This window comes from Toxotes jaculatrix, chromosome 24 (assembly GCF_017976425.1).
Source record: "Toxotes jaculatrix isolate fToxJac2 chromosome 24, fToxJac2.pri, whole genome shotgun sequence".
In the NCBI taxonomy this organism is placed as follows: Eukaryota; Metazoa; Chordata; class Actinopteri; family Toxotidae; genus Toxotes; species Toxotes jaculatrix.
Genome location: NC_054417.1, coordinates 6,327,659 through 6,345,265, shown reverse-complemented (window position 1 = coordinate 6,345,265; position 17,607 = coordinate 6,327,659). Strand labels below are relative to the sequence as shown.

Genomic DNA, 17,607 nt, shown 5'->3' with positions numbered 1-17,607 from the left:
CATAGTCTGGTTTCTCTGAATGTAAGTCCACAGTAGCCACTGAGACTCAGAGTCATCACTAAACCCTTCTGACCTTTAGATCAATACTGGAGGGAGTCATCATCAGGACATTTGCAGGCGTATGCTACAGTACAGCGCACAGAACAGCACCTCCTGTCAGCTGTGAATAAAGGCAGATGCTTTTGCTACAAGGCCCTGGGGCCACCGGGACTGCCAGCCCTGATATATAAATGTCAGCAGCGGCCCCAGGTAGTGTAGGCACAGTAAATAGCAAACATGAGCTGACTCGCTTCTGGCTTCTGGTACTTGCAACTTCATGTACTGTTGGCCTCTGAAAAGCTCCAGTGCAGTGGCTGGGTTTTAGCTGCGTTGCTAAAGGGCACTTCAGTTGTAGCAGCTGAGAAAAAGAAAAATATTTTGGGTGTTCATTGCATGATGTATTTTTTGTTTCCATGATGCAGCACCTGCTGCAACAGCAGTGTAAACTCATTCGCTTCATAACCCTAAAGATTCAAAATGACCTACAAGTTGTCGTCTGCTCTCATGCAAACACTGTGTATGCGCTTAACATGAATAAGGCTGGACTGGCCTTTTATTGAATACTGGATATTAAGCCGTCATCTTGGCCACTGATGGTTTGAGCCACATAAATTTGGTCTGTAAAATCTTCAGTGACATTTTTTTCTCCAGACTGTCCTGAGGGGGATTTTTTGGGGGATGCTTGTAAATTCTAGCTTATAAAGTCTGATTTTACGGTATTAAAAATGGCACTTAACATCAACCATTGCCTGATTTTATGATGCACATCATTCATGTGCATATTCAGTAGCAGAACAAAGCAACAGTCAGGACATGTTAACACATTAAAGTACCAGTAATGCAGTATAGAATTAGCACAACAAAATCCTAACATATATCTCAATACACTTTTGCTCAGCTTCTTCATCTTCTTACTGGAGCAAACAACCATGTCAGCTGTGACTGGTGGACTGATGCCATCACATTGCAAATCAACACACACTAGGTGGGATCTGTTCTGCTGCGATGTTATCCAACTACTGTATTCTGATACACTTGATGATAGCATTACAAAGTCAACGAGTCTTTTGTTTTCCCCGAGCAAACTAATTACAGCGGCTTCCTTCCTTGCCTGCGTCTGTTGTCCGCTGATAGCGCGCGCTCTCATCTCACTGCTCGTAAACATCCATCAGCCCACAACACACTGGGCCACTGCCCGCCACATGCACTCGTTTAACCGTGCACACGTATGCATGCACGTTTACGTCTACACACTGAAGCAAATACAATCAAATGGAAGTCACTCAGCCAGAGAGTGACTGTTTATGCATCGTAATCAGTGACTTGTTGTGCAGAGGGTAATGCAGACTATTAGGAGCCACATTTGCCTGTCATGGATACTATGAGCAAACTGTTTTGGGAGCTAAATAGGCCTGTGATACCCTAACTGCTATTTAAAGATGCTACATGCAGCATTGCAACATCAGGAAATCAATACCACTCTAATTTTGAGGTGATATTATAATTAGGGGACAAGTGATACTGTTGCTGGGAGGTCTGGCAACAGGTACTGGCTGTGGACCCTGCATGTTATAGTGCTGGTGTGCCACCCAGCCGCATTTGTTAGGAAACCCACTGTTGTTTTACTGAGAAAAAAAAAAATCATGTTGTTGTAAAGCACAGAGTGGGGACAGGATGTTGTTTCACAAGTCAAAGAGAGCTTTTAGTTTCTCAAGATTGCACTGCAGAGAGAGAGGTGCATGGTAAAATAATTTTCAGTGGTAATAAAGAAAAAGAGCAATGCAATAAAGAGCAACTGGCAGTCAGGATCGTGACTCTGTGCTGTTAGAAGGCAAAAATATGCTGCAAGTGCAAATATGCAAGTGCTACGTGCAGGATAATGGTTAATGAAGTTACTCTGCTCTCCTCAAGCTGTGCTGCTGGGAGTAAAACTAACTAGTTTTACCTTTTAGCTGATTAATCTGTAAATCGACAGTATATTCATCTGCATTTATTTGCTGTCAGGTGTCAGGTCATTTTCTGGCACCCTTTTCCCTTATGGATGTCAAACAAATCACGACAGAAGGCGAGACAGACAAGCTGTGATTGGTTGGTTTCCAAAGTGTCATCTGCCATGTCCATCAACCAAGTCTCTGCAAGAATTTATGACACGTGTTGTTTGGTCCAACATGTGCTCAAGGTGCCTGTAGCATCGCAGTGCAGCACTTTCTGTTGTGTTATGCCTGGATTCTCTCAGACAGACTGATTTGTAAAAGCATAGTGTAAAATGAATCACAGTCATAGTCTAATGCTTCAACCCGTGTGTGAACCGACGCTGTGAACTGTGTAATTCAATGGTAGATTGTTTTCTGACTTTTACAGGAACCATTCTGTTTCAGTGCAAATTCAGTGCCAAATGTGATTTTGCCTGAAATGGCCCTGACATGTTTCCCACGCACGGAAACAGTCAAAAGGGGCTTGTTTTTTTGAACCCATGGTTATTTCTGTACTGTCGAGGGTGATTTTGGGAATACTAAGAGCTGTCTCTCCCTCCCTTTTAAAACAAAGCCCTAAAATACTTCAGATTTGAGAAGATGCTGCGAATTTATGCCCCTGAGTCATTGCTGAATTTTACATCTCATTTCAGGGCAGATATAACAGTTGTCTTTAGTAGGATGTAATGCTTTTCTTCTCTCATCTCATCCCTGTTTCTTCTTTAACAGGTCACCACTTCATGTCAAACAACGACCAGCTATGAGGTGGTGAGTAAACCATGTGCATGTCTGTGTGTTTGTGCAGTATATGTGTGAATTTGTGCACAAATGAGACCATAAAGGAAGCTCTTAAAGATCTTGTTGACCTCTGAAATCCCTATCATAACACTGTGAGCCTTCCTGTCATTGTGGCAGCACCACACACAGGGAGCTCTGTGAGGTTGCTGCTGGAGGTCAAAAGTCAGAGGCTATAACCTCAAGAGCTTCCTCCATTTCCTCAAAGGAAAATCCTGTCAATACATCTCAAACAAGACTCTGAGCACTGTTTTCAGCTGTAGGAATGATAAGAATTTGATGGTGATAATCATGAGGTGTTATGGGGCAGCAGTTAGGTAAAAATGGTATTATGTAATATTACATTGACAGTACACAATTTCTCAAAACACAGAATAAGTGTCCTGTCAGTTTATAGCATCCAGTTGGGACACAGCAACCAACTGTGCAGTATCTTAAATCACTGATTTGGTCTGAGACTTTCAGGAGGCATTTAAATGCTACACTAAGTAAAAGAGGACAGATACTGAGCTGCAGTCAAAGTGATAATTTCTCTTTCCTCTAGGGGTTGCTCCTTTACAGGACAAAATGTGATTCATGCACTGCGACACTGAGGCTTGAGTCATTATCACTTTAATGAGCCTGAAATGGGAGTTTTCATTCACTTCCATAAAGGCTGCATAATCAGCAAATGGTAGGTTGTGTTTAGAAAACCAGCAGGAAAAGCAATTTGATCATTCTCCTGATTTCTAGTCAGTGTTCTATAAAGTCAAATAAAAAGCGCTGCAGTCGGTCCTGTTTTATATTTTCAAGATTAATCACCAGTGATATGACCAAATTAGGAACATTCCAAGCTACAGTAACTACTTTTCACTTATTTACTTTGGATGCAGGCCTTTTAAAATGACTTCTGCAGCTTGTTAAACAGTCTCTGGTTTTGTTTATAGAGCTCACATCAGCCTAAGACGCTGTACTTAACTCAGTTAAGAGATTTTCCTTAACACATGGATCACTGACTGTGTCTGGCGTGTCACTGACAGCCAGACAGGGAGAGAAAAAGACGTCTATAAAAGAAATCCTCCCTCCTCTTTCTCTTTCTCATCCTTTCGCTCACCATGTTGTTTCTTCCTCGGTGTGAAAGAAACAATGACTAACCCACTGACTCTGTCTCGCTTCTCTCTGCAGCCTCCCACTCCTCAGCTGCCATTAAAGCATGTAGATACACCGGTAAGTAAGACCTCTTCTTTATTAATGTTAATGCCGAGGAGACATGCTTTAAAAACCTCACCCATTCATAAATGCTGTTATTGTTATTGCAGCAAAGTGCTGAGATAACAATCTTTATGTATGCTACATGGCCAAATGTATATGGACACCCTTTTCCACATACATTTCAGTACTTTTAGTCCGGTGCTGTTTTTCATCTCTGTGGCAATAGTTTGGGAAAGACCCTTTCCTGTTTCAATAAAACAGTACCTCTGTGCACAAAGCCAGGCCCATAAAGAAGTGGTTTTCCCTGTCTGAGGTGGAAGAAGTTAACTGGCCTGCGCAGAGCCCTGACTTCAACCCTATCCGACACCTTTGGGATAAACTGGAACACTGACTGAAATCCAGGTCTTATAATGCAAAATCAGCAGCCAACCTTACTGATGCTCCTGTGGCTAAATGGGAGCAAAGTCCTGTGGAAACAGGAGTGAAGCAGCAGATTAGTGCTCATGATTTTGGAATGAGATGTTCAACAATCAGATATGGGTGTCCACATACTTTTGACCATGTAGTGTACATGTGATCCTTCAGAACAACTGGTACCTTCTCTCTTGATTCACTATTAAAAGAAATAACTGGCATTTGACTCGTCAGACCTCATCAGCATTTTGTTGTATCATCTTGTCTTGATTGGCAAGTGAGCTGTGGCAGTTTTACTGTAAAGAATGGCCTCTTGTTTTATGTTTAACCAAACTGTTACTGTAAGTCAGCTTTGCTGTCAGTGTGTCTCCAGAATAATTATAGGTTTCTTCAGTATTTAATTCTTATCAATTAATACGTAATTAGTTACTTGATAATTTGACTAATAATTAAAGCTGTTGAGCTCTGACCCCAAACACAGCTCACGTCTGTTCCTGCAAACTGCAGAAGGTGGCAGCAGCAAGCAATACATCACACTCACCACCACAGCCAATCAGAGCTTCTGCTGATGCTCTGTGGGTTGAACCTCGTTTCATTTTGACTTGACTCTCCTAATCCATCTTACAATATACATAAAGGATAGTGCTTGTTTAAATGACTATGATATGTAGACCCATTACTAAATCATATAACAAAAATAAATTATTGTATTGCAAATGAATAATTAAAGGACAGAGTAAGGAGAGCTGGATATTGAATGCAAGCTAAATTAAGCAATTTATATTTATTAAATGCATCAATCTATTATTTGATTATAATTAAACTATAAAAAAAGTATCTTATTATTCAACTGGTGCACTCCAGGCTCCATACAACCAGGTGGCCTGAGAGAAACGATTTAACCCTCTCTCCTTTCTGTGCCAGTCTAAAGAAATATTTGGTACATACCTTACAAAATGAGAAAAGCTGCCGTGACATCTGTTTTTGCCCGTTCACTGCAAATTATGCCCCGTCTGTGCCAGAACGCGCTGCCAAGGCCTGGCCCTGAAACTAAGCATGCATGTTTAGCTTGACATTGCTAAACCATGAAGGGTGCAGGCAGGGGCGGTGGGTTTCCAAGAAGGCAAGATTCCAGAAAAATAAAAGAGGAGAGACTATGAATGCAAAAAGAAAACAGTTTATTCAAGCCAGGAGTCACAAAGGCAAAAATTTGTAAGCTTGTTTAAAATGTTTTTAGACTCTCAGCGGCTTTATTTTCCCTTTCATGAAACCAGAAGCAACATTTATTCAAAAGATGAAAGCAGCATCCCTGTTTTTTCTCCTCTCTCTTTTGTGAGTCATGATAATGAGTCAGTGTTTGCGTCAGGCGTCGCCTGGATGTTTAGATCGGCAGCAGTTCAGTGATGACTCAGAGTCGTATTATAAACACAGATCGGTCTGTGTACACCAGCTTGTATGGAGATTAATTCACATCCTGTACATTCCTACACAGAGAAGAGAAGAGCGAAGACTACATGATGAGTTTGGGTAGAGTTTAGAGAAGGTGGGACTTGATGATGTCTTCATTAATGCAGAAGAGAGGGGGTCTTAAATTAAAGACTTAGAGAGAACTTCAGAGAATTTAACAGTATGTGTAGCATTTTAAAGGAATACTCCACAAAAAAAACCTGTGTTTATGGCCTTGAAAAGTTGGATTTGAAAATTTTTTAGCTTGCTAGATATTTATTCAACAGTGTTTACAATGAATCACAAATTTTCTGCTGTCCAATATTCAGTTAGTTAGCTGTTTGTGCTCTTTGAAAAGCAACAGGGTTTATGGGAAATGTGGGTGTAATTATGAGAAATACTAGCACTAAAAATACCAAGACAGAGGCTACTAATTGTCTTGAGCACGGCCTTGTTTTTTCACTGTAATTATAGAAAGTTGTCACAAACAATTTGACAGTGACATATTGGTGTGTGGGAGCAAATGCTACACATAGAAACGACCCCTTTAACCAGACATTTCGCATACAAATTAGTTGCATCCTCAGCTGAGGAAATCAGTCATTTTCCTTTTGTGTTATCCTGGCACCCTCTGCTTTCTGCCTTGATACTTAAATCCAGGAATCATCATCATATGGGGTTTTCCGTACATATGGGCATTTGTGTGTGTGTATGGTGTATGGACAGGGCATGAGGCAGGGTGTCGATGGAATGTTTATTTGGTTAGTCCATATAAGATACAACCGTGGTGGTTTTAAATCGAAACGAAACCATCATGACCATAATTGAGTCAGTGCGGGGCCTGTTCGGGGTCATCCAAGTGCACTATGGGGATTTTTTCTGAATCAGTTTCTGGCTCAGAGGAGGATAGAGAGCGAGTAGATACATGCATGTAAGCTCCAGACACTGTAAATCGAAAATAATGTTGTCAGACAAGGAGATAAAGTTGTATGACTGAGCACAAAGCATACAAAGGAAAAAGTGGTTTCATCCAATTTCACAATAGTTGTAATGATTGACCATTTTATGGCTTAAACCAACAGGGAAATATTAAGGTAGAACAGAAAAAACTGTTTTCATTCCATATTTTGTGCTTTAGTAACCTTTTGCTTCAGTCACTAGTTTCTTAAGGGTAATTCAGGTCAAACACATGCAGCACAAAAGCACACAGCACATACATACAGCACACAGACACATTGCTAGGGAAAGAAGGGAGTCGAGATGAGAGAAACACAGGGTGGGGGGGCAGGAATAATGAGAGATAATGAGACCATGGGAGGAGTAGTTCCAGAGAACACAAAGTGGGTGGGAGGTAGAGGACGAGAGAAAGCAGGAGAAAGTAGGGAGAAGAAGATCGAGAGGGAAAGAAAAGAGGGAAAGAAAAGAGGGAAAGAAAAGAGGGAAGATGCATCATGATATGATGACATGATCGCACATGAAGTTTGGCACAAATGGCGTGGAGCGTAGCATCTTTTCTCCCGTGATGATACAATGGAAACTGCTCGCTGCAGCGTTTGATGGTTAAGGTTGTGACCGCCTGGATGATGCTCTGTGATTTAACAACATGAAATAGGATATACAACCCTAAATGTTGCCTGGAATTTCTAAACTGGCAACACAGTTAGTTTTTTTTTTTATTGAAATAGTATATAATATAGTAGTTGTGCCAAAACATGCCTCTGGGCAGCTCCATTCGAAGCCATTTTGTCCACCTGCGTTCATCCTGGAGGTGGAGCACTGGGTACCTGTTCAGCAAGGTAGGCTACTCCCACACAGGAAGTCCAAATTGCTGCAAAATTTTCTCATTGTAGGTTGTACTTTTTTACCACAGAACTGAAACATATCTTCTGCTTAAAATGTTTCCTCAGCAGAAAGATTTGTGGGGGTTTTTAATGAAATGAATGGGAAATTTGCAACAAATTCCTTTTTCTTTTTTTTTTTACTATATTTCTTGAATTATATGGCTGACATTATTCAATATATTTTCTTGTCAACAACAAATCCCATAAAATTACTAGAACAAAGAATTCATTAGTCTGTTTCTCAATACTTTGTCTTCTCTATCCTTACTGTGGTTATGCTGTTTCATACTTGTGAATATTTCTTTCATGAGATGACTCAAGATACTTGTGTGCAGAGCTGGTCATGAGTGGAAAAAATTACTGTGCACTGACAATCTAGCTCTATAACCATTAAATCTGGAATGAATGGCCTTGACTTTGGCTGACATGAGGCATCCATGTCTGTTTGGTTTTCAGGCTCTTTCATATTAAGTCAGTTATTAAAAAAATCTGAGCTTCCTAGTCATAATTACAGCTACAGTGTTGACCTTACACATTTACAGTTTAGATAAAGGTTGTTACCTTTAATATGATATAGATGTGGTATGAGCTCCAAGCCCATCCATTTCTACTGAAGATGAAATTGGAAATAACTGGTCACTGTACTACAAAGCAAAGTTGTGTCATGGTTTGGCAAGAAATATGTTAGAACAGTTCATTTATTGTTGGTTCTGGCCTTTTCATGGGATTTTTTTTCATAATGAGAACCGGGCTTTTATGCTTTCTCATGTGAAAAGTGCATTTAAATGGATAAATAACATACATTACAAGCTGCATTGATTTTCATGAGGCGTTCATGCGCCCATGTTGCTACAGGACAACAGATTGTTCCTGTGATGTGAAATGTGCCGGCGTTGACACCCCTGAAGCCCCATGCGAACAGGCGGTTTCATTTTGCAAACACCAGCGTGCGTGGTCCGCCTAGCATCTGGTTCCTGTCAAATCACAGAGAATTATGCTTCCCATTTTGGCTCTTGGGGGTGGGATTAGCTTCATCTGTGAGAAGCCGCTCAGCAGCAATATGGAGAGCTTTGGGCTGTATGTTTAACCTTCCACGATGATTAGAGACCCTTCTTGCCAACATCTCTGTTTAACCACTTGACCAGTAAAGCTGAGCACTCGCTCTTTTATGACGCTGTGGGAAAAAGTAAAAAATGTCACAGAGTCTGTGTGTGAAGATAAATTCAGCTGTCGCTCTATCTTTTTGGATGGCTTCATCTTTTCGATGGCAGCTGAGTCACACAGACACGTTCTCCCCTGGGCCGACAAACAGTGAGAGGAAGAGCCGACTCTGGCATCTATTATGCAGCGGTTCCTCGACAGTACAGCATATTAGTACTGTTTTCCCTCTGCTGCTCTGTCACAGTAGAACAACCTGACTTCACCTCTCTCCTCAGTAAATAACTACATTCAGGACAGGATAATTAAAGTGTGTGCTGAAGTCCCGACAAGACCTGAGTCAGGATGGTTTTCTCCTGGAACACACTGATGTATTGTGATTTTTTTTAAACTTCTACCCCTCCTCACCCTTTTTGTTTTCTTTTTTCTTCTTCTCTCTTCTCTTAATCTCCTCTCCTTTCTTTCTTACTGTACTACTCTTTCTTCTTCTTCTTCTTCTTCTTCTCCTGCTTCTTCCCTTCTCCATTTTCTCCTTTCCTTTTACCTCTTCGCCTTCTTTCTTTTCTTTTTCCATCTTCTTTCTCCTTCCTTTCTCCTCTTTTTTATCTTGCTCTTCCTCTTCTTTTTTTCCTCTTTCTTTCTCCTTCTCCATAACAGTTTTAGTTTTGCTCCTGTGATCTGACTTTTCCCTAATAGGTTATGTCAGATTGTAATTCAGTAACATCATCATTATTACCAGATGGAGTATGCTTATGAATCATTCTCTCTCCCCCTCCTTCTCTCCCCCACCCTCTGAATATATACATGTGTGTATTGTGTGTTTCTGAATGTGTGTGTATGTGTGTGCTCTCTAGGGATCTACGAGGTCCTGCAAGAGTGTGGAGATAAGGCGAAAGCAGTCACGGTAAGACACTGCTTCGTCATATGATTGTGTTATATGCACAGATGTGTACACTTATACATCAGAAATATATAACTGATTTAGAATAAATTAAATAAAATAAAGAATAGATTATTTTCCCTCTTACATAACCATCATGGCAGTTGAAGCAGAAAGAAAGAAAGATCTAAGGATCTTCTTTGTTCGGTTTTAAAGCCTCCTTTGATTCCACAATGCATGACTCCTAGGATTACAAAATGATTGTTGAAACTGTTCTGCTACTTTTCTTAAGTAGTAAGTCCTTTAATAATCCACCGTGATCCACTACTCCACTTTATTTTATGATGAACATCAAATAATGATTATTTGTGCTGGATCTTTGGCCTTTTTTCTAGGAATGTAAATTCTCATTTCGCACTCTCTGTTGTCTGTTATTCTTCAAACATGGTTGTTTCTCATGCAGGGCTTTACTGTATGCTCACCAGCCAATAAAACTGATCGCTGTTTTGGCTGGTGAAATAGATTGCATAATATCAGCAGAGGTCGTGTCAACAGTCAGCGAAGGATTGTAAATCTCTTCCTCTCCAAGAAATATAAAAGAGAGCTGCAGGAGTTTACATTTGATCAAGTGGATGTTTGCTGTGAACTCTGTCGTTAGTCCCTGAGAGAAATCGCAGAGTTTCAGAAATGTTCTCACAGCAGCTGTAAAAAAGATTCACTACAATCATTTTAGCAATGATAATCACTGAAAATGAGATTGCAGTGAAAAAGGCTGATGATCATGACTCGTGTCAAGTTAATGTGGGTTGACTGTACACATTCCCTGTCATTTATAAAAAATCTTTGTGTCAGCTAGCATAATAATAGTTATTCTAAACAGCCAAACTTATCTCACAAAGTCTTTATACCACCTTTGAAACTTTATTTTTTAAGAGTAATGTGTTCCAGCTTGGTGATGTAACACACACCTTTTCCTACACAAACCTTCAGGAAATCAGGACCCCAATATCTTGTTCAAGGAGAGCAGGGTAGATGTTCGCCAACAAAAAGTTTCACTCTCAGCAGAGTGATTTAGAGATGTTCAGTTTGACCATGAAACTATCCTCCAGCCTGGATACAAAAGCACCAGATAAACACCTCTTGCTCCCTCTGGTTCTCCAGGAGTCAGAGTGTGGTTCAGGCCATGGAGGAGAGCTATGAGGTGGACCTGGTCTACATCACAGAGAGGATCATCTCTGTCTCTTTCCCCGCCGGCGCCGAGGAGCACAGCTACACCACCCACCTCAAGGAGGTGGCGACGATGCTGAGGTCCAAACATGGCGAACACTACCTGGTGAGATACCTCCGCCCCCTTAATCCAGGACATTCACTTCATATCACCACTTGTGTTTTCTATTCCTTGAACTTTGTCCTTTGATTTCAGTCATTGCAAAAATAATGCTTTTATATATTTAAATTGCTTCTCTTGCTGATTTCAGGTGCTCAACCTGAGCGAGCGGAGGACTGACCTATCAAAGTTAAACCACAAGGTACAAGCGCCTCAGCAGCACTGGACCACCTAACAGGTCACCTCATGTTTGAGAGGAATGAAACTGCAAAGACAAAAAATGAAACTTCTGATTCATCCTCCACAGGTTCTGGAGTTTGGCTGGCCAGACCACCATGCACCAGCTCTGGACAAAATCTGCAGCATGTGCAAGGCCATCGACACGTGGCTGAATGGAGACCCACGCAATGTGGTTGTACTACACAACAAGGTAAACTTTATGTTGAATGCTTTATGGCTACTGATCTCATGAAATCAACATAAATTCTTGTAGTTATGCATTTCCTGTGGTTATACAATCCATTCTCTGTTGTTTAAACTGACATAACTATGCAGGATTTGCACATGCTGTCCAGATGAAGCAGAAAAAGCAGACGTGAAAACATTTTCCCAGCTTTCCTGCTGTACTCCGGAACAGATTTGTTGCTTTTTAGAGTCTCACTGGTCACTTTAAACAAGCAGAGCGATCAAACATTATTTCATATGATTTGTGTTACTTCCAGTTTTTGGGTTTTCAGATGTAATTCATGCAGCTTGCTGACCAGTCCATCACCTCTGATGATTTATTTGTTCCTCTGTTTCTTGATATTTAGGACAAAAATCTTTGATCTCTTTGAAATAAATCCTGTTAATCATCCACAGTCAAACTTTAAATCATGTTACAGACAAGGCTTTCTCTTTCCTCTCTTTTTGTGTCACAGGGGAACCGAGGTCGAACAGGGGTGGTGGTGGCTGCGTACATGCACTACAGCAACATATCTGCGAGGTATCAGACATGTCATGATACGTAGACGCAGCTAATGCATGGTGGAGATTTTTGCCCATTGCTTTTGAAAAAGTGGAATTTAGGTATTTTAAGTCTCTTCCTTTGGCTTTGTGAGGACGGGAGGGCCGGTCCATCACAGTTAGGCCTGAAGGTCCGGGGCTCCTTGAAAATTAAACACTGATGTGATTATTATGGCTAAACACCGAGTCCTGATCAGCTTATTTTTCTGGCTCTGGGAGAAGAAGCGCTCCAAAAATGTCATCACTCTTTGATGCAGCCAGATGTTAATAGGTGGGATGGAGCCAGGAGGATTTAAAGCTGCTTTGCAAAAGGTGGAGGCCAGGGGATATTTCTAAATCTCAAGCTTGGGAAAAATTTTCAGGTTCCGACTTTTTCCAAAATACAGGAAGTTATTGGCACTTTTTAGTTTGCGAAGTGCACCCTGGTATGAGAGCTTAAAGGAACAACAAATTGTAACATTGTCTGTTTAATTTTGTGTCACGCAGTGCTGACCAGGCGCTGGACAGGTTTGCCATGAGGCGCTTCTACGAGGACAAAGCACTTCCTGTGGGTCAACCATCACAGAGAAGGTTCGTTATTACCTCGCTTCCTGTTCCCTGACATCTGCTTGAAGCTTTGTAAGTCCTCTGCCACAGAGCCATGTGAATGGCTTATGTACAGTGAAGGGCTCGTACCACTGCCCCATGCCATGAGGCCTGCCTGCCTCTCTTACTGAGCTACGCTTGGACAATCAGTGGGGTTTAGGTAATGGTCAACTGAAGACCTGAATAACAAAACAACATGACGTGGCCTAATTCCATCTCTCCTGTTAAGTTTTAGAAACATTTTGCAGAGGAAATTCTTTTCCTTTTTTCTACTGTTTATCTCCAATTTAATTTTAATTGGGATAATTGTGAGTAAATGTCATGGAACAGAGAGAAGCAATCTGTCTTGTCTGTCTGAGGGATTCCACTGGTGTCTCTGGGGAGGCTGCAGGGCTTCCAGTTCATTCTTTTAAGCATATCAGAGTATATTTTCCTCCAGTTCTTCTCCACTTTTAGCAATTAGTGTTTTGAGATAATGTCCTTCCCATGAATAGAGAGCAAAACAGCGGAGTAAATTCCAAACCAGAGCGAGTCAAACCAATCAAGAGTGGTTTAAAGGTATTTCAACAATTTCTTATTTTGAATGCAGCTCACTCAAGGGGGACTGTCGTCTGAGACATCCTCCCTTAAGCCATAAATCTGCCCCCGCCATATTACTAGCCCTCTCCGTATTATTAGACAGTCAACTGCTTAAAGGTTTGACCCCTCACATTCTCCCTTCACCTGCAGAGAGTGAATTCTTGATCTGAGCTCCTTGGAAAGGATGAGCAGGAAAAAGGTTACGGGGAATAAACGAAGAAACACAGGAAACACCAGGGGACTTAACACCACTTCATTTCAGCTAGTGAATTAGGCAGCCAGCCATTCTGTAACAGGTCTATAGGCTTGCCCTCTGCCCGCTGCTATTTCCTGCTTCAGATATAATTATCTGTGCCCCTGGAGTCTCCCAGTATTATGGTCTGGAATGTGTGACATTAACGTCACGGGTAAAAGACGAGTTCAGTCTTCTGCTGCTATGAAAGCTTGTAAAAGTTTGGATTAGAGGTGTCATATGTCATATTTTAGTATCATTAAATCATTACCATGTTTGTTGTGAAATGTTAGTATGCTTCAGTAAACAAACTGAACCCTTGCTGAGAGGGCTGGCTGCCCTTTGTGTGCCACTAGGTCAGATTAATTTGCCAAATAGATTTCTGGCACAAACCATGATGAGAGTTTCTTGCTTTAAGTGAGACTCCACTAACATGCTCACTAGAAACACAACAAAGGTTGCAGCATGTTTGGCATGCATTCCTCTTTTGCACCGTCCTTCATGTTTTCCTAGCAAGTTTTTCGTAGCACAAAAAGTTAATTTAGTGTTAACTTTTGGTGTGACTGCTTTGCAATCTCTCACTCGGGCCAAACAGTTCAAAGCTGTTCAGCAAATTATTGTTTTTGTTAGGACGCATGTGTGATCGTCATCCAAGTATTGAAAGAAAGAAGAAAAGAAAAGATTTTTTTCATCAGTTAAGGCTAAAAAGTTACCCTTCGAATAAAGAAAAAAACGTAAATTGTTGAAGGAAAGAGATTTTTTTTAAATCAGCAGTGTTGCTGCTTTCAGGACATGTGTTCCTGAGGTACAGTGTCGTTTCCATCTGTCAGTAAGGAGAGAGCAAGACTTTGGTGATTAGATTAGACATTAATATGAAGCATCTTTATCAAGAACAGGCGAGCACAGGATCACCCAGAGTCTCCACCTGGCGGTGGTGGAGTAAAGCCAGCAGGTAGTTGACGGAAACTCTCAATTGAATCTTGTAGATTAACCTGGAGGTAAAGTGAAGCTTCATGCAAAACCTTTATTGCAGGATAATTTCTTGATAAAAGACATAAACATAAGTATGTCTCCAATCACACACACACACACACACGTTCTGTAGCTACAGTCCCTTTCCTCCGCTCAGCGCTGCTTTGCGGCGTCCCAGCTCAGTCTAATTGAATTTCAGAGAGGCTAAACCATCTGGCTACTGACAGCAGAGCAAGGGGGGTGTCTGCATGTGGCGACCCCACTGTCAAGGTCACGTTTGGTACCATCATCATTATGATCATTTACAACCAGACCACACTAACTCAACAGACCCCCAACTGGCCTCTGTACACACCAATTCACTCTGACATTTCCCATAGTGGATAAAGGCTGTTTTACAGTCAGAGCGGAATTCAGTTCTGGTTGTACCGTGGGAGCTGACGGGCGGTAAAGGTGAACCGCACAGGATGAGGGTTTATTCAGTGTGGATTTGGTGTGTAATCTCGCCAGCATGTCCTGACATGCTTGATGATTCCTAATGATTTTGGTGATCCCCTGACCTTTATTCTAATGCCATCATCAGGTGAAAAATTGCCTGTGGTCAACAACTTGTTCAATCACAAGGTTTCCTTAAAAACTAGTGGCTGGACATCCAGGAGATTTGCTCTCTGACCTTCATTACTAACAGCAGGCAAACGTGAATTCTTGTACAGAAGTAATAAAGAAGTGTAATGGCCAGACTGCTGTGAAATTTACTGGGCACAGTCTAAATGCACCACTCTCAGGCCAATCTATCAAATTTGCACCCAAGATACCTCAGAAATTATTTGGCAAAGTGACCTGAAATTTCCAGCACAAATGATGTTGCCAAGGTGATAAAGTCCCGATTTTAATGGCCAGCACGTGCTTACCTTCAGTACCACAAGGAGGAAAAACTTTCATTCCCTTTACTCATAAGGCTACAAGCATAAAAAAATCATGTGAAACATTACAGCAACATGGCAGGTCATTATTATTTCTGGGATATTTCTATACCTTTGTTATATGTTTAAAAGTACATCAATGACAGGAAAAGCAGGCAAGAGAAAAAGCTTACCTTCCTTTGTCTGTAGGTATGTGCGTTACTTCAATGGCCTTCTGTCCGGACACATAAAAATCAACAACAAGCCTCTGTTCCTGCATCATGTCATCATGCACGGCATACCCAACTTTGAGTCCAAAGGAGGTGAGTGTCTCCCTCTTGCCAAAATATAAAGAAAGGAGTCTGTTCTTCTTGAAAATATTTCAATGTCCTTGTTTCCTATTTCACAGGCTGCCGTCCTTTCCTGAAGATCTACCAGGCAATGCAACCAGTCTATACGTCAGGAATATAGTATGAAAACTCTTATTCCAGTTCAGTGTGGTTTGTGTTTGAATCCAGGGCAAAGCCGACCCTATGAGGTAACCAGTGATTTTAACAGATTATTGTTGTCTTTTTTTTTTTTTTACCGCAGCAATGTGCAAGGAGACAGCAACACCAGTATCTGCATCACTATCGAACCAGGCCTGCTTCTGAAGGGAGACATCTTGGTAAGACGTCAGTGACAACGCTAGAATACGAATGCAGAGATATTCCCTGACTGATACATCATTAATAAATTCATGTTTTTCTACCCGTCCCTCTGTTTCATGCTCACCACAGCTGAAGTGTTACCACAAGAGGTACAGAAACCCGACCAGAGACGTGGTGTTCAGGGTGCAGTTCCACACTTGTGCCATCCATGACCTTGGGGTGGTTTTTGGGAAGAACGAGCTGGACGAGACCTTCAAAGGTAACGGCTCTTTGGGTGGGTGTGTTTTTATAGTATGCTGTATTTGTTTGTGTTTGTGTGTTTGACAGTGCTTAGAATTATTTTGTAATCAGAGGAAAAACACAGTCTTTGAGTATATATGTGAGTCTTGGCTAATGTGTTGAGTTGAAATGAGAAAGGAGTCCAGACAAGTTTATTAACAAACAGTATCAACTTCCTGTATCAACGTTCTTGTGCCCTGCTGCAGGAGGACACTGTTCCTCACTCTTTTATAGTAAACAGGGTCCTCTGGTGGTGAAAGCAGCTCAACATTTACTGAACAAGAATTTAAAGAGAGGAAAAATAATGGAAGAAAGTGCAAAAGAGCAGTTATTTATGATAAAGATCAACTAGACTTCCTTAAAGCATTACATAATTATAATAAATATAATTGTTTTTTGTGGCCCTTTGTTTGCTAACTGAAATTAATCTATGATTTTTTTGGACTTTTTGTTTGTGTGTATTTTTGTCCATTATTAAAAAAAGAAAAATATTTGAAACTGTGTGTCTCTGTACAGATGAGAGGTTCCCAGAGTACGGGAAGGTGGAGTTTGTCTTCTCATATGGCCCAGAGAAGATCAAAGGTATTTAGCTTTTCCTTACTGCAAGAAACTGTCTTCACAAATATCACAAAAAGCAGTTTTTATGACTGGACAAGATGCTTTATTACAATAGTGACTTTCTGGGTTGGGAGTGACGATTCCTGTGCACTCATCCAGCTGATGTGACAGCCAATAATCTCTGCGTGAGGTTCCCATCATCCCATCATGCCTTGTGTTCCTCAGGCCTGAGTCACCTGGAGAACGGACCAAGCGTTTCTGTGGACTACAACACCCAGGACCCTCTGATTCGCTGGGATTCGTACGACAACTTCAGCCAGCGCTGTGAGGACACTGTGGATGGAGAGCACGGTATGTCCAGACACACACACACAAAGAGTTTGATAGACAGGTTGTCTCCACTCAGGTTGACTCACACTCTCGTCTGGTGTTGTTGCTTCAGATTAAGGGACTTGCAACATCACTGGATGTGCAGTGTTTCAACCTTTAATACTTTTCCTCTTTACATAATGAAGAGCCAATATCAAATAAACAAAATCATATACAGTTTTCCTCAAATCAGATGTAAAACTTTCAGTTCCAGTTTTGGCTTTGATGCAGCTACACTTTACCTCTCTGCCTCTCTGCTCTTCACCCACCTTCACTCCTCTCTGAGCTGCCCGTGCAGCCCCCCCACCCCCACACACCATCCTCCCCCAGCCTGTCAATTAGGCCTTTAAATAGCTGCTGCAGAAATAGGGGGGCGTCAGTCGCCCTGCTACTGGCAGCCGCCTTCCCAGGG

The 17,607-nt window shown here is 41.4% G+C and overlaps 1 protein-coding gene across 5 annotated transcripts in view; it reads left to right on the top strand.

Annotated features, from left to right (window-relative positions):
* Positions 1-17,607, top strand: part of tns1a (tensin 1a) — a 68,479-nt gene that overhangs the window by 26,838 nt on the left and 24,034 nt on the right. For 3 of the 5 annotated variants that reach the window (XM_041032155.1, XM_041032157.1, XM_041032159.1), the window contains 14 exons: positions 2,742-2,780; positions 3,972-4,013; positions 9,712-9,761; positions 10,899-11,070; positions 11,216-11,266; positions 11,372-11,494; positions 11,985-12,049; positions 12,556-12,639; positions 15,550-15,662; positions 15,749-15,809; positions 15,931-16,006; positions 16,119-16,263; positions 16,785-16,850; positions 17,052-17,177. In XM_041032155.1, the coding sequence (XP_040888089.1) occupies positions 2,742-2,780; positions 3,972-4,013; positions 9,712-9,761; positions 10,899-11,070; positions 11,216-11,266; positions 11,372-11,494; positions 11,985-12,049; positions 12,556-12,639; positions 15,550-15,662; positions 15,749-15,809; positions 15,931-16,006; positions 16,119-16,263; positions 16,785-16,850; positions 17,052-17,177 (1,213 nt within the window). The remainder of the gene's footprint in view (positions 1-2,741; positions 2,781-3,971; positions 4,014-9,711; positions 9,762-10,898; positions 11,071-11,215; positions 11,267-11,371; positions 11,495-11,984; positions 12,050-12,555; positions 12,640-15,549; positions 15,663-15,748; positions 15,810-15,930; positions 16,007-16,118; positions 16,264-16,784; positions 16,851-17,051; positions 17,178-17,607) is intronic. The other 2 variants (XM_041032156.1, XM_041032158.1) reach the window with 1 other exon arrangement.